The following is a 16626-nucleotide window of genomic DNA, read 5'->3' as shown; positions in this document are numbered from 1 at the left end:
AACAAATGTGTCGAGATAAACTCAGCTTGGATGATAACTTACCTGACAGACTTCGACCTCAGTGGGAGTCTTGGTTGCGTGACCTGGGAAACCTTGCAGACGTAAAGGTTCACAGATGCTACGTTCCTTCGAACTTCAAGGCACAGCACTACAAACTTCATCATTTTTCTGATGCAAATACATCTGGATATGGAATGTGCACTTACCTCAGAGCAGTAAGCACAACTGGTGAAGTCCACTGCTCATTGGTGATGGGAAGCTCAAGAGTTCCACCAACCAAAGTCACAACTATACCTCGGCTTGAGTTGTCGGCGGCCGTTGTTGCTGTGCGCACTGGTGACATGCTGAAAAAGGAATTGGAAATGGAAATTTCAGAAGAAAGGTATTGGACTGACTCGAAGGTGGTACTCGGATACCTCAGCAATGAAGCCAGAAGATTTCATGTGTTTGTTGCAAACCGAGTGGAACGCATCAAACAAAGCACAGATTCAACCCAATGGAGGTATGTAACTTCCGAAGATAATCCGGCGGACCACGCCTCAAGAGGCCTCACAGCAGAACAACTTGTAGCATCAAACTGGTTCAAAGGCCCAGACCTCCTTTGGCAGAAGGTCATACCCAGTGGTGAAATTAAGGTGGGAGAGTTATCAACCAGTGACCCGGAGGTTAAGAAGGTTCAAGTCCACAAGATACAAGTGGAGGAACAAAGGTCCTTGTTAGATCGCCTACACAAGTTTTCCAACTGGTTGAGAATGATTAAGGCAATTGCTAGACTCAAGCGGTATGTGAAAGGAGCAAAGGATCACAAGAGTAGATCACACGACATCAGTAGCCTACAAGAGAGAAAGGAAGCAGAGTTAACAATCATAGAGATGGTTCAAGAAACAGCCTTTGCTCAGCAAATAAAAACCTTGCAACACCATGATGTGATGCAGATGAAAGACAAGGTTAACAAGTTACACAAGTTATGTCCATTTCTTGATGACCAAGGCATTCTTCGGGTAGGCGGACGCTTAACACATGCAGCTTTGCACCCCAATGTCAAGCATCCTGCGATCCTGCCAAGAGGCAGTCACGTGTCGGCATTACTGGTCAAACATTATCACGAGAAGACATACCATCAAGAACGAGGGATCACCATGAATGAACTTCGAGCTAACGGATTCTGGATTCTTGGATGCAGCAAGATTGTGTCATCTTACATCTATAAATGTGTAAAATGCAGAAGGTTCAGAAGGCGCACAGAGCAGCAGAAGATGGCAGACCTCCCAGAGGATCGGATGGAGACCACACCACCATTCACCTACTGTGGGATGGACTGCTTTGGTCCTTTTTATGTCAAAGAAGGCCGCAAGGAGCTAAAGCGTTATGGTTTGCTAATCACTTGCATGTGCTCCAGAGCAGTGCATCTTGAAATGCTTGACGATCTCTCTACAGATTCCCTCATCAACTCCTTACGTGCATTCATAGCCATCAGAGGTACAGTTCACCAGATAAGATGCGATCAAGGCACGAATTTTGTCAGCACTAGAAATGACTTTATTGGAGCATTTAAGGAAATAGATCAAGCCAAGCTAGAGAAACTGGACTGCGAGTTTCTCATGAACACCCCAGCATCTAGTCACATGGGTGGTGTCTGGGAAAGACAAATTCGCACCATAAGAAGTGTTCTCATGTCCATTCTGGAACAATCAGCCAAACAACTCGACAGCTCCTCTTTGAGGACATTCCTGTATGAAGTCATGGCAGTGATTAATAGCAGACCATTGACTACTGACCAACTATGTGATCCATCAAACCCAGAACCTTTAACGCCGAATCACATACTAACCATGAAGTCCACAATCATCTCTCCACCTCCAGGAAGGTTTGTGAAAGAAGATCTTTATCTCCATAAGAGATGGCGTCGTGTTCAACTACTTGCCAACACTTTCTGGACAAGGTGGAAAAAGGAGTATTTGTTAAATCTTCAAGGCAGACAGAAGTGGACCAAAGAGCACAGAAATGCTAAGATCAATGATGTTGTCCTCCTGAAGGATGAGATAACTCCACGCAACCAGTAGAAGTTGGCAAGGATCATTGAAGTGTATCCTGGAAAGGATGGAAAAGTGAGGAAGGTGAAATTGCTGCTGAGTGATCCAACCCTGGATAGAGCAGGAAAACGTACCTCCAAACCTGTGCACCTGGAAAGACCCATTCAGAAAACAGTCATTCTGATGGAAGCGGAAGAAGATTCTCCACCGCACTCTGCTTAAAGGATAATTCATGATAGTTCACTCAAAAGCCGTTCGTTAGTTCATAGGCAATACTTTATTCTTTAAAATCACAAGTGATTGGTGGGAGTGTAACGGTCTTTTGCATTTGATGTTTGTTAAGCTGTATGTCTGGATTTTGTTCTTTTGCGCCCTCTGGTGGTGAACTGTGTAGGGTACAGTTTTTCTGTTTGGGTCTCCACCCAGACACTTTTTCTTTTTCTAGCGCACATGGTGTCTGCATGCTGCAGTTCACAGTTAGCTCCACACATGGAGAAAATATCGTTCAAAGAGTAGAAATAATTGAGAAAGAAGATGGAGGATAAGGCAATAAGGCCATAAAGCACCTCCGAGGTTTGTGTGTTTTAAATGTTTTATTTTCTGTAATTAAGGACTTTTGATTGATTGGCACTAAGTACAAGAGCGCATTTCAATGTGATGTTTTGTTTATTGTTTGTCCGTGAGCAGTTCTCACGGGTTGCCAAGACCAGAATAAACCCTGTTCTATAACTACATCGTGCGTACGTCAATCCTTGAGGGTGCTACAATCAGCATTATTCTTTCTGCTTCAACAATGGCAGCCTCAGTGCAGCGAGATCTAAATTATTATTTATTTGACTGGCAGAGAGGCAGATTAGCTTCCAATGGTTAATTCATTCCCCTTCTTAATTTTTTAAAAGTTGGCCTGATGGCACTGCCAGTTTTTCTCACAAGAGCCGAGCTAAGGTTCGTGGTGGCCTTGTAGTAACTAGAGATAGAGAACGTGTGAGGGCACCCGCGCTATTACTTCTGTTTCCATGGTAACAGCTGCTTGGTTGCTTTAGGAGCCAGGTTTCCCTAGGAGATGAAGCCGGTGTGTGTTTGTGCATTCGTTAGTGTGTGTATGTGTGCACATGTCCGTGCATGTGTGTGGAAAAAGCGTTTTTGCCAAGGCCGTCTGTGCAACCCGCAGAGGCCCTGATTTCAGCCCCGAAGGGCTGGATAGAAAATAGGTGTGGTCTGGTGTAACGCCACTGATGTGAAATGCTCTTCCTTCCCTTATAAAGGCATAAAGACTATACAGGAGCTCCTCCCACTCAGCAGAGGGGAGGACAGGCAGGGAGTGTCTCTCAGACCACAGTTGGGGTGGATTTTATGTCACTGATAATTCGGACTCCTTATCATCATCATCATCATCGTTTATTTATATAGCACTTTAAAAACACACAAGGCTGACCAAAGTGACTCCTTAGTGTAATGAAACAAGAACAAAGATGTTGCATTAAATGATATCTACTTTTAACAGATTCTCAAGTGCTTATCTTAGAATCACAAATGTCTCATTACAGTTTTACAGATTGTACATTTTGCTTACACTTTCTGAATCGTAGTTTAGATATTGATTGGAGAACAAGTTGGGCTGTGCAGCAAAGGATTCCTGATGCAATCATATCAGTAACATGTGCAAATGATACGGGATCCAAAGTAACATTTATGTGTTTTACTCTGGCCTGTAGTGCCGTTTATCTGTCTATATTGTTTGCGCGTGGGTGGACCAGTTTTGGAGCTTTTGGCTGCAGAGTAACCAGGTCATGATTTCTGGAAAGAAATGCTGATACTTAGTTTTTGTGACTTTTTTGGCTCCTTAAGCACCACAAGTTCTGTTATATTCAAGAGATGGCTGACATGTCTGCTCCCCAAATTGCTCACATTGGGCAACTACGGAGCCCCGGAGGGGACATGGGAGAAAAAAAAATTAAGACGGACTTTTGCGAGATCTCGCAAAACTAACTCGGGATCTCGCAAAAGTTTTGCGAGATCTCGCAAAACAAACTCGGGATCTCGCAAAACTTTTGCGAGCTCTCGCAAAACAAACTCGGGATCTCGCAAAACAAACTCGGGATCTCGCAAAACTTTTGTGAGATCCCAAGTTAGTTTTGCGAGATCTTGCAAAAGTCCGTCTTAATTTTTTTTTTCTCCCATGTCCCCTGCGGGGCTCCGTAGGCAACTCACAACACACTCGCAAAACATATATCTAATTCTGTCCTCCAGTTCAGCTGTCTCTTCAAACTCTAACCAGCAGATGCCACCTTAGTCTTCCACATCTTTAAAAAAACAGTGTTTTTACACTTTTGTGTGTTTGTTTGTTTTTACACACACACGTGTGAATGTGTGTGTGAATGGGTGCATGACTGGTTGTGTAAAGCGCTTTGGGGTCTTTAGGGACTACTAAAGCGCTATACAAATACAGGCCATTTACCATTTATCCTCTTCCTTTTTGTCTTAGTATTTGCTGCTCATACAACTTGGGCCTGCACCTTTATGCTGTCCCACTTACTATGTGTTCTTATATGTGTGCTTGTGTGTGTGTTTGTGTGTGTGTCTGTGTGTGTGTGTGTGCGCACAACAGAAATTTGCCAAGGGCCAGACTCTGTTGGACATGGTGTGTGGCCATCTGAACCTGCTGGAGAGGGACTACTTTGGCTTGACTTTCCAGGACACAGACAACACCAAGGTCAGACACACAAACACACACACACACCCACACAGATATGCATAGATGGGCACAGCAGGACATCTTACTTGTGCGTTTATTTATTCACTTTTACAGTTTTACATGTGTAACTGAAACTCTGTAATGATCGCCAAATGCAGCTGCAGTTAAATGAAATGCAGACTTCATACACGCACACATGCACGTGTACACTGGGTGTTTATTAAACACTTTATTTCCTAAAGTTTGAGCTGCTGATTTTTGATAGAAAGACTAACTTTAAATAGAAAACCCCCCATTTCTGGTTTCTCCACAGTCTTCTGCTATTGTCAAGCTATTATACTGAGCTTTAATGTCATTTAATTACATTTTTATTACCACAGTGACCGTTAATTTGGGGGTTTAATTTGGGCTCTTTTGTGGATAGTTTTCAAGTGGTTTTTTTGTGGTTGCTTTTTATGGAGTGTTTACTGTTTTGTTTGGGTTTTTGTCACTGACTTCAGAAGAAATGTCAGCCAGTCCTTTAGTCCATTTAACTCCTGCTTCAATGGTTTTTCCAGGTGTTATAAAGCAGTGAACCTCTGGCTGCCCTTTTAACTTTGCTTAACCACTTACAGCCTGAAAGTGGCACACATGGCCTTTAATATTTTAGAATGTGATTAGATAGTATGGCCTTTTAAAAATAGTGCAGAGGGTCTGCAGTCCACCATGAAAGCTCTAGTGGCATTAAGCAGACAGAACTGAATTCAACTGGCATTTATCGGCCTTAATATTAATGCTTTCTGTGTTTATAGAAGCCTTCATCGAGTTTCATGAATACAGTTGAATCCAACAAGGGAACAGAGTTATAAAAGGGAGAGCAATCAGCAAGGTCCAGTTCTTTAAAGGGCTCTTAAACATGAATATGGAGGTGGAATTTCTCAAAGGGGATTGTCTCTTTCTTTCTTTATCAGAATTGGCTGGATCCCTCTAAAGAGATTAAGAAGCAAATCCGGGGTAAGTGCAGCAGATGCACGCATACTGTACACACATGCACACATATGCACACACATGCACACGCACACACAGTCGAACAAGTCCGCGCAAAAAACAGCAGAGGCACAGACATCCTTCACTAAACAACCTTTGCTGGGGCTTCGTCCACAGTTGGTCCCTGGAATTTCGGGTTTGCTGTCAAGTTCTACCCTCCAGACCCATCTGTGCTCATTGAAGACATTACCAGGTAGGTCTGACTGCTTCTGTTAAGCTTGCTTGTCAAATCAACCATCAACTATATCAACCACTGCACTCAAAAAATAGTGTTCTGGTCATTGTTAACTTCTCTTGAACCTTTGACCTAAATCGTTTAATAGGACTATAGTAGCCTGCTATCAAAGAATTGAGGCTGAGACTCATTACAGTACTCGATTCCTTCAGATGTTCCAGTTAGGCTGACACTTAGATCTTGAAGAGAAGTGTTACCAGCATCTCTGCCTCTGTTTTTTTAGGTACTATTTGTGCCTGCAGCTGAGGGATGACATCCTGTCTGGTCGTCTCCCATGCTCATTTGTCACGCACGCCCTTCTGGGCTCCTACACAGTCCAGGCGGAACTGGGAGACTATGAGCCCGAGGAACATGGTCCAGACTACGTCAGCGATTTCCACTTTGCCCCCAACCAGACGCGCGAGCTGGAGGAGAGAGTGATGGAACTACACCATAACTACAGGTCATAGAAAATATGACTTCATTAGTAAACTCAATGCTCTTGTTTGCGATCTGAGGAATTAATATGAATAATAAGAAGTGAAGGATCGGTTGTGGCATTTGCACTGTAGGGGAATGAGTCCAGCAGAAGCAGAGATGAACTTTCTAGAAAATGCCAAGAAGCTCTCGATGTATGGAGTTGACCTGCACCACGCTAAGGTACAGGGATGCTCTCTTTATTGTTTCTCAGTCTTTTTATCTGTCAGTACCTCTTCTTCTGGCTCTTTGATACTCTGTGAATTTGTTTAATAGGATTCAGAGGGAATCGACATAATGCTCGGTGTCAGTGCCAACGGTCTGCTCATCTACCGTGACCGCCTCAGGATCAATCGGTTCGCCTGGCCAAAAATCCTGAAAATCTCCTATAAGAGAAGCAACTTTTACATCAAGATCCGCCCTGGAGAGGTTAATAAAAAAAGTTTTGTTATCTGTTCTTTAGTATTTTGCTTGGAAGAGCTGTAGTTCACAAGTACTGCATGCACAACCCCACCAGAGCAGCTCCTTGTCACTTTGCCAGAACTGAGGCGAATGAAATAAAGAGTCATTTGGTAAAGAGCTAGCTTCACATTTCTATTTCATGGTTTCACAGTTGTTAATATTATATCACCGCCTCTCTTGACTCGTTCAAAGCAGCGCAAATAGTCATTTCATCGTTTGATAAAAGTGTTACTTCTGAGATGTATCTTGCTGCACACCATGTGACAACTGCAGAGAGTATTTTATCAGGCATTATTTATAGACTTTAGAGATGCCGTTCTTAAAGATTTGGCTGATAGGTCATGTTTTTATTCTTGTCCTTCTCTCTTTCTCGACTTTCGAGTGTGATTAGCCAGTCGGGAGGATTTGCATTTTCATCAAGGATTTTACTTACAAGTGTAGCAGTCACGTTATGCTCGCTCTGGTTTTTCAACTCCCTAAAGTTATTATGATTTCCCTTCATTCTTTGGCCTTTAGGGTATCTGCAGTGCTTTATATCCACAGTTAAACTGACTTTGACATCTTCATAGTGAATACCAAGTCCATTCTGTGCATACACTTTGTTCTGCAGATGTATCCTCTTAAGTCAGCTGTCACTTTAAATTTGCCTGGAGGGTCATCATTGTGGTTTAAAACCGCTTTTATTCTAATCTGTCCCCATAGTGTTTTTGTGTGGAACTAAAGTGCTTTCTTTTGTGAATGGACTCCTCCCAATGTTTAAGGACCTGTTATATTGCTAATAACCTATTGATCTGAAAGCATTTTCCTCCCTGTTCACACAACTGAATGTCTGATGGACTGAGTGCATGAACAACTAATTTATAGGTTGGTTAGAGATGGAAAATCTACCCGTCATAGTAGCAGGAGACACAAGGCGAGTAAACAGAAAACACTGATTTTTCCATTGCTGCAGAGTAAACACATTTCACCCTGCCGCCCTCCCTCCATCTTCCACTTCACTCGCTTCCCTCACTCTCTTTTTCTTCTTCACCTCCCCGCCGCCTCCTCCTTTCACCACCTCCACTCATGTCCCTCATCACTCAGTATGAACAGTTTGAGAGCACCATAGGCTTCAAGCTGCCCAACCATCGGGCCTCGAAGCGATTGTGGAAGGTCTGCATTGAGCACCACACCTTCTTCAGGTAGGCCTTAATGCTCACAGATACAAACAGCACGTTTTCTGCACTGTGCTCACTCTGACCTGCATGAACCTTGGCACAGTAGACCTAGAGTATCCCTAAAGTGTTGATTTACTATTGATTGTAACAGTTTTCTTAAAGAGTCTGTAGATGAGTGATAAAAAAAAAAAAAGCTCTCCAAAAAGTTTGGAAAATTTCTTTGATGATTTCTGAGGTAGGAAGAAGAAAACAAGTCTTGCAGCAAATACATCAAAATGAATCATAGGAAAGTAATTTGATATAGGTCATACAGTGTGAACACTGACCTTATTTGTAGGATTTGTACTGAAAAATTTGATATTTTTAGGGGTTTACACTGATTTTTTTTACTTTGTTAGTTCCTAGGGTCAGCAAATGTATGATAGAAGAGAGAGTTTTCTTGTCTGCATGGTACAGTTGTGGTCATAATTTTAAATGCACTCATGATGGGCATTAATTTCATGGTAATTTTGACCTTTTAATGAACTGTTCTTTTTTCAAGAACAGCATATATCTTAAATGAATAAAATGAAATAAAAAAAAAAACAAGTATTTGGTTCCCAGGTTTACATTTATTTTAGATTTTCTCTAATCCAGATGGGATTAAAAGTATACATGCAGGCTCAAATATATAGATAATTGGTTAAATGTCTCTTAGCAAGCAGCACTTAAACCAGATGCTTTTGGTAGCCATCAACATCTTCTTGCATAACTCTGGCTGGATACTGAGCACTGTTCATGGCAGAATTGGTAGAGTTCATTTACATACACACACACACACACACACACACACACACACACACACACACACACACACACACACACACACACAGAGAGGGAGAGAGAGAGAGAGAGAGAATAGTAAACAACTTTATAATATGGTTGTGGTCAGTGCATTGGAAAGGGGATTCCAGAGGTTTAATGTTAGCCTACTTTATCAATTCCAAAACTAGTTTGGGATCATTTTCTTGTTTTTTCCAAGTTTTGACCATCTAGCTGTTGAGATTAAGTTGAAAACTTTGGAGGTAATCCTCCTTCTTCATTTTTGACATTCACTTTGTACCACATACCACTACCACTGGTGGCAAAACAGCCCCAGCGCATGATGCTACTGCCACCATGCTTAACAGCTGGTACAGTGTTCTCAGATTTGAAAGCCTCACCTTTACTCCTCCAAAGATACGTCTTGTCATTTTGGCCAGATAGTTCAATCCTTGTCTGACCATAAAAAGAAGGCATTTGTCCATGTGGGCAGCTGCAAATTTCTGTTGAGTTTTTGTTGTCAATTTAGGAGCTGGAGCGTCTCTCTTTGTCACCACCCTCTCAGTCCATAGAGATGAAAAACTGTGGACAGTGATGGTGGCGTTACAGTGGTTTCCAGTTCATGGCAAGCTTGAGCTTTGGTAGTTTCTGAACATCCTAACCAATTTCCTCTCATCTGAGGGTGGCAGTTTGGGTCTTCTTCCAGATCTTGCATGCAAAGTGGGGGACACATCTCAATAACTTGTACGCAGGTGCAAGTGTCTAAATGGAAGATCCTGAAATCTGCAATTGTTTAGAAATGGTCCATCATGCTTCTGGAATGGCCTTCCTAAAGACCTTACCTCAATCCTATTGATGATTTGTGCACTATGCTTAAAGGCCATGTCTGTGTCAGGAAACCAACCAATTTAAGTGAATTCTATCAACTGTGCCAAGGTCAGATATCCAGCCTGGATTATGCCAGAAACTTGTTGATGGCTACCAAAATCATCTGGTTGAGGTGCAACTTGCTGAGAAACATTTAATCAAATATTTGTGTGGATTTATGTATACTTTTGACCCTGTTTGGATTAGATAAAATCCAAAGCAATTTCAGACTTGTGCACCTAATTCTAGGTTTTTAAAATCTGAACTATAAAATAATTGCTGAAAAATTCAATTTTTTTTACTTTCTGATTTTAAAAAATACGTATCAATTTGCATTGAGTTTCCGCATTAATTTGCATTGTTTTTTTCTACAACCAGTATTTTCTTTTACAATCTATTGCTTAAATTTAGTTTGCAATTTCAGGTTTTTCAGGAAAAAAAAAGACTGATTATGTAGAGGTCTCAGAAATTCATTCAAATTCATGTAACATTGTAACTCATAATACACATAGTGTTACAGGGTTAAAGATGTATCCAGTGCAATCATTCCATCCTAGAAACAGAACACTTTAAAGAAATCACTAGAAAGTCCAAAATTACCACAACAAAAATGCCCACGATAAGTATAGGTAAACTCATCAGACAGGATATGATTAGCTTAGATGAAGAGAAACTGTTATGAGAGTCAAAAGTTATGATTTAAAGACTTGCTGTTAATGAAACACAGGTGAGCTTTGATGAAATCATGAAAACTCATGAAAACATACGAATGTTGGGAAAAAGGGAAACACAACAAGGTCAGACTGGATGTCAGTCAGACAAACTGATAAAAGACTGAGAGAAGGGCAGGACTAAATAAAGCACAGAGTGCTAATTGGGTAGCAAGACACAGGTGGAGGCAGGAGATTCTTTAGTTAATTCCAGTAAATTTCCAGAGAAATCAATAAATAATGGTTCCGCAAAGCCCTATCGAATATGTGCCACATATATTCATTTTTAAGTAAACTGAACCTTCCTGCAGGTTGGTTTCCCCAGAGCCACCTCCCAAGGGCTTCCTGGTGATTGGCTCCAAGTTCCGCTACAGCGGGCGGACCCAAGCCCAGACCAGACAGGCTAGCGCTCTGATTGACAGGCCCGCTCCACAGTTCGATCGTTCTGTTAGCAAGAGGTACCTGCTGCCTCGAAGCATTGACGGAGGTAAGAACCCAGACTCTTTCACTGTCGGTGTGGACACTTGCCGTGAGGCAGTTTGTTCTCTCCACAGAGTACAAATATTTAAGCAAGAATGTTTGTTGATTTTGTGTTGCAGCCCTCAAAGTGAAAGGGGCCAGACGTTCCTTGTCAAAAACAAGAATTAACATTAGATTTAGATATCATTTTATGCGCAGCACATTCAAAAGCTTAAGCTAAAAACTCCTGGTGTTTTATGGTTACCCTCCACTTGCTTTCAACCAGCCTCGGCTCTTGGTGACAGTATGGACCAGCTGTCCCAACGAAGCTCCAGTGAGCGCACACAGTTCATGTCTAGAGAAGATCTGGACCAAGAGGGCAGCCTAGACCTGGACCACGATCAGTATCATTATCAAGACCAAGATCAGGACCAGTACACAGATCAGGAAGACGATCAGAAGCCGACGCTGGGTGCCAATATCTCACCACCGACCAAGACTTTGGAGCTGAAGGTACTAGATGAGAGGACAGACTTGAAATGCACAGAAATCCGACTTCATTCATGCTCTGATTTTCATAGTTCAAAGCTGTACGAACAAATTACATGTCATTGTTAAGAAGAAGAGAGTTTCTATTTAGCCACAACCGATCAATCAGCAGTGCAAATGAAATCAACACATCTGTTAAATAGGATGCTGTAAATGTAAACGCTACATCGCAGTTTTGAGGACACTGCAGAGAAATAAACAAAAAGCAATTAATCTGATTCATTTGGAAAGGTAAACAGCACACTGTGCATCACAACTGAAAAATATGTCACATTAACTCATCTTCTCTTTCCTCGTTCCTTTTTTATTTAAGAATGTAATCACCTTTCCTATTTTTCTCTCCTTGGCTTAATTAACCTGATTCCTGCTCTTCCGGTTATGAGACTTCTCAGTATGCACCTTCTTTTCTCATCATTTTTCTTAAATCATCTCCTCAAATCTAACTCGACCTCTTTGTAGTACATAAAACGTCTCTAACCGAGCACCCTGCCTTTAACCAGTAACATTCTCTTTGTATCACCGTAAACTTAACAATCTTAGCTAACCTCTTCTTACATTTCTGTCCTGTGCCTTGTGCTTTCCTTCAGGGTGAGGAAGCAGGCTCACCTGTAGACTCAAAGCCAGAGGTATTTTGGTATTGGACTTTGGTGTCTGTATATGTGCTTTTTTTGGTCGTTCAAGGTCATGTGCTCGTGCACTGTGTTTGTTAAGCACGACCTGTCTTATGCCTGTGTTGTTTGTCTGTAAAAGAAATGTTATTTCTTTTGATTTCATGGTTTCCAGGATTTCACTAGGTATAATCCGTGGAAAATGCATGAATTGATTTTCAAGAAAAGACGAGAAATGTTATATATAGATTTAATCAAGCTTTTTGTTTTATTTCGTATTTTCCTGCTGGAAATAGTTGTTTCACTGGAAAGAATGATTAAATTGTAATAAGCATTTTGATGCTAAAAAGAGTAAGACGTCTATTGAAGAACTGACTTATTTTTCTCGACTTTGCAGCATAGTTTCACCAGCATGCCTCTGCAACAGTGTCCCCGTATGACATTAGAGGGATTGTTTGTCACCAGCAGGATAAACAGATGGCCTTTAGGCACTGTAGACGATTCAGTGAATCGGTGTTTCCCCACTTTGCAAATCTACCGATCCACCAATTAAACTGCCCCAAAATCTACATCTTTGTTTAATTTAGAAATATATTTATTTAAAAACCATCTTTCTCTATGCTCTTATTTGTTTTGTAAAAGTCCTGTGCAGGTAGTTGTGGTGCTGTTTTCTTGACTACTGCAGGAAATATTGGCATCACATTAGTGGCTTAATGGACTCTTTGTTTGTGGTTTTGTAATGCCTTCCCATCAAATCTTTGGATCAAGAAGTATGGGAATAATCCTCCTCCAAACCCTTAAGTTCAGTCAATAAATGTCTTCATTAATTACCAGTTGGCTGACACTGAAATGGATTGTCCCTCTCTTCTTGGCAGAACATTAAGTGGCTTAACAATCACAGTCCAAAGCCTCAGTGGTGTCAACTGTTTCTGTTTGTCAGTCTGGCTGCCTGCCTTTTTTGACTCACCTGCAGCATTTTACCTCTTTGTCTCTGCACGCATCTGCTCTCTTTCCCCACCTCCACCCCCCAAACTCCTAACCCTTCCGCTTTGCTCGAAAAAAACCTTTCACTTCATGTCGCTTGCCCCACCTCATCTGTCGGACAAGGAACTGGTCACCCTTCGGCCTAAACAGGAGGTACAGCTTGTCATCTCTTTTTGGCATGAGACGTGTGTGACTCTCATCAGGTGTTCAGTGTTTGTTTGTTTTGTTTTTTGTATTCATAACTGTACCACTCGCAGTTTGAAAACAGGAGTCAGCAGTGGAGCTCCTGAAAACAGATATATTTTCCTACAGAGCACATAATCTTTTATGCGCTTTGTACATTTTCTGGTCATATCTAAAGCCTTTATTGGCCATCCACGTGGTACAGTTTTTACTTCATAAAGAAAACAATCCGTCATGCTACCTACCTGATCAGACAGAGCTTGGTTACGATTGTTCATTTTCCAGTTAAATCCAAATCGACTTCATTGTGCTGTGAACCAGAAACAGACTTAGAAGCTTTCTATTTATGCTGTCTTTTTTTTTGTTTTTCCTTTCACTGTGTGAGTAGCAATTCTTGGACAAACCAGAAGACGTTATACAAAAGCACCAGGCCAGCATCAACGAGCTGAAGAGGGCTTTGAGGCAGCCTAACAGCAAAATGGCCCAGAGAGAGAAACGCATCTCTTCAGCTACTCCTCCTGGAGGGACTCCGGAGCGGAAACCAGTAAGAATGACATTCTATTTCCAAGTTATGGCACATACTATCATTGTTAAAATATCTATATTACCATTTTCTAAACAGGCTGTATTGGTCCTAGGCCAACATATATATATATATATCTTCACAGAGTATGCCAAAATTTGGATTCCATTAAACCAATTCACAGAAAAAAATACCTAAAAATGCTTTAAAATTTACACAGTGATACCCCCCAGTTGTTTTTCTTTGGGTTTTTTTTTTTGTGTGTGTGTGTGTTTTTTTACAATTCTTCTTTACAATAGCAATGTGGGGTAACAGTAATGAATGGAAGAGCCGTTTATCTAGTTAGGCTAATGAAACTGTCTACTCTATGTTAACATAGGCGACCACTGACGCCAAATTGATTGACAAGCAGGATGCTTATGAAGGAACACTGGACTCTTACTCTTACGTGGAAAAGAGTAAGACCTCTTCAGAGGGTAGAGACACATTTGCAGTGACATCTTGGACTGAAGCGAATATGAACAATTGCCAGACACGCCCAGACTCTGGAAGAAGTCGACATGGAACATCTCCAAAGCGGGAAACTGAGTTTATTGCAGCAGGACTAAGAGATATGAACCCCATGGCTGGTACAGTAGCAGCTAATGGGCATCATGAATCTGTTCAAATTCGGAGAGCCATTCAGGAAAATGGATATGAGTCTCCACCTGAGAAACAGGCAAGAGAACTGAAGAAGGATTTAAGACATGGCCACTTTGAGCATCGAGAGAGGCCCAAGAACTTTGAAACTCCAGTGGCTTGGGATTCTGTCCCAAAGGGCAGTGCTTCAAGACACAGTGAGGCTTGGAAAATAAAAGACCCAAGCCCTGTGGGAGAAAAGGATTGCAACAAAACTGGGAACTCACACGCAGAAGTAACAAAAATAGTTCCTCTCAAGCCGCAGAGATCAAAGAAGTCTATAAATAAAGAGAACAAAGATTTAAACCCTCAAACGCACAGCCAGCCTGACAGAGGCGTCTTTGGTGCTGCCGGGGATGTACAGATGACAAAATCTTCCTGTGAGTCAGGAAGGAGACTGGATGATAATGCTGTACCACAGTCTGCCACAGATGTTGTCAAGGAAAACACAATGGACACCAAATACCAGGGTGAATCTACAGCGTTGTATCAGCAGCAAAGTCAAACACATCAGCAGATTAGGAACGAGTTTTTCGGACAACAGGAGCTCAGGGACTGCAGGGACTCTGCAGGCCAGTGGACGAGAGGAGGCGTTGCATTTGAAGAAAATTCTCAAATCACCTCAGAGTTTAGCGCCAAATTTCCAGCAGCTCCCCCACGCACTCTCCCCCTGAAAACACAGTGGTCCCGAGACAGACTGAGCAACATGGACAACAGCCACATCCACCACAGGACGCCCAACCAAGAAACAGCCAAGAGGAAGCAAGCGGTAAACCATCTGCCCCCCTTCCCCCCCAACCTGTTTGTCAGTCATCGGAAAGTAAAGCATTGCATGAGCTTCAGGCGATGTGGTGCAAATTGTTTTTGCCATCTAAAAACAAACCTTCCAAAAAAAAAATAAAAAATCACACACACGCATAAACTTCAGAATTCATGTGGCTGTGTATGAGAAAGCAAAAGTTCACGTTCCTTCGCATCGCCTCATTGACCGACTCAGTTCACGTCCATGGCCTAGGGGGCATTTTGCTTTCCCTTCTTCCCCTCCGCAAATCTTGACATCTGCTTGGCCATTTCAGAACGCTGTGGGCCTTTAAGCAAACTTCCCATTGCTTAAGCTTCAGGCGTCCCTTCTATCCCACCTTAACTTGTCACGTTAATACCTGGTCTCTCCTTCCAACACTCAGAGCGAAGGTGACTGCTGTTGCAAGGAGCGCAAGACCTTTTTCCACCATTTTTTTCTTTGAAACCTCTTCTTCCACATAATTTGAATCCTTTGTGTAAATGGCTGAGGAGGCCATTTGAACCAAATGTTCTGCCTTGGCACCTCTGCAGCAAAGCAGAAAAATGAAAAAGACGATTAGATGTAATCACTGGCTGCAGAGCTGCCAAACCTCTTCAGGGTTCAGGCTTTCATATGCCGCATTTAAAAATATGGATACCTTTTCCCTGAAAGGGAATTTTGAAAGATCAAACCTTTCAGTGCATGGCATTACCATTGCACTTGCAGTCATTTTTAATGATGTCAGCCTGTGAAATATACCCAGTTTGCATGCTTTTGACTGCAGCTTAAAGGCTTTGGAGTTTGGGGGATCTCTCACATTGTGTGTTTATCGTGCAGGTTTAGGAAAAGCCCCAAAGTTTATGAATGACTTAGACATGTTTGCTTGCAGATAAGAACTCAACAGTGCTAAAGCAACATGCTTAATAGCGGTGAAGCAAGAACACTGCAAACTCGGGCTCTCCAGATATCAATTATTTCATCATGTGCAAAAAGCAGAACTTGACATCAAAGCAGTTTCAAAGAAAACTTTTTCTAACTTTTATTTTTGGATATGCTTACACACATTAGCTATAGGGAGACGGTATAACTTGTGGCTGCATTTCGGTGAATTCACGCATGCTTTCATATCGTTGTTTGCTTTTTGTTTGTTTGCCTTTTCTATAGGAGACACCTCCCACCCCTGCTATCCATGAGGAGCCTCTCAGTGAAGCTTCAGTGAGTCATCCCTCGGCTCCTCTCATATTTATTATGTAGTCACACCTTGGGAAAAGAGTAAATAAACTACAATTAGATACTTGACAGATTTTATTCAAGCTGCTCTTTGAGGCGTGTTTGTTTTTGTATCCAAAGCGTGGAGATAAACGCACAAAAGCACAGCCTGTAAATTCATATTTAATCAAATGGGGAAACTGAATATTT

The 16626-nt window shown here is 41.9% G+C and overlaps 1 protein-coding gene across 2 annotated transcripts in view; it reads left to right on the top strand.

Annotated features, from left to right (window-relative positions):
* Window positions 1-16626, top strand: part of LOC146363917 (band 4.1-like protein 1) — a 49300-nt gene that overhangs the window by 26812 nt on the left and 5862 nt on the right. Inside the window, exons 4-17 of one of the 2 annotated variants that reach the window (XM_084917347.1) lie at window positions 4642-4746; window positions 5679-5721; window positions 5872-5947; window positions 6213-6431; window positions 6541-6628; window positions 6722-6874; window positions 7991-8088; window positions 10754-10929; window positions 11188-11414; window positions 12038-12076; window positions 13166-13195; window positions 13614-13769; window positions 14128-15195; window positions 16372-16422. In XM_084917347.1, coding sequence (XP_084773473.1) covers window positions 4642-4746; window positions 5679-5721; window positions 5872-5947; window positions 6213-6431; window positions 6541-6628; window positions 6722-6874; window positions 7991-8088; window positions 10754-10929; window positions 11188-11414; window positions 12038-12076; window positions 13166-13195; window positions 13614-13769; window positions 14128-15195; window positions 16372-16422 — 2529 coding nt within the window. The remainder of the gene's footprint in view (window positions 1-4641; window positions 4747-5678; window positions 5722-5871; window positions 5948-6212; window positions 6432-6540; window positions 6629-6721; window positions 6875-7990; window positions 8089-10753; window positions 10930-11187; window positions 11415-12037; window positions 12077-13165; window positions 13196-13613; window positions 13770-14127; window positions 15196-16371; window positions 16423-16626) is intronic. The other variant, XM_084917348.1, reaches the window with a different exon arrangement.

The sequence above is a fragment of the Perissodus microlepis genome, chromosome 20 (genome assembly GCF_051167445.1).
Source record: "Perissodus microlepis isolate ML-2025 ecotype Zambia chromosome 20, ASM5116744v1, whole genome shotgun sequence".
In the NCBI taxonomy this organism is placed as follows: Eukaryota; Metazoa; Chordata; class Actinopteri; order Cichliformes; family Cichlidae; genus Perissodus; species Perissodus microlepis.
The sequence above is the reverse complement of the archived record's forward strand: the minus strand, read 5'-3'. Positions and strand labels throughout refer to the sequence as shown.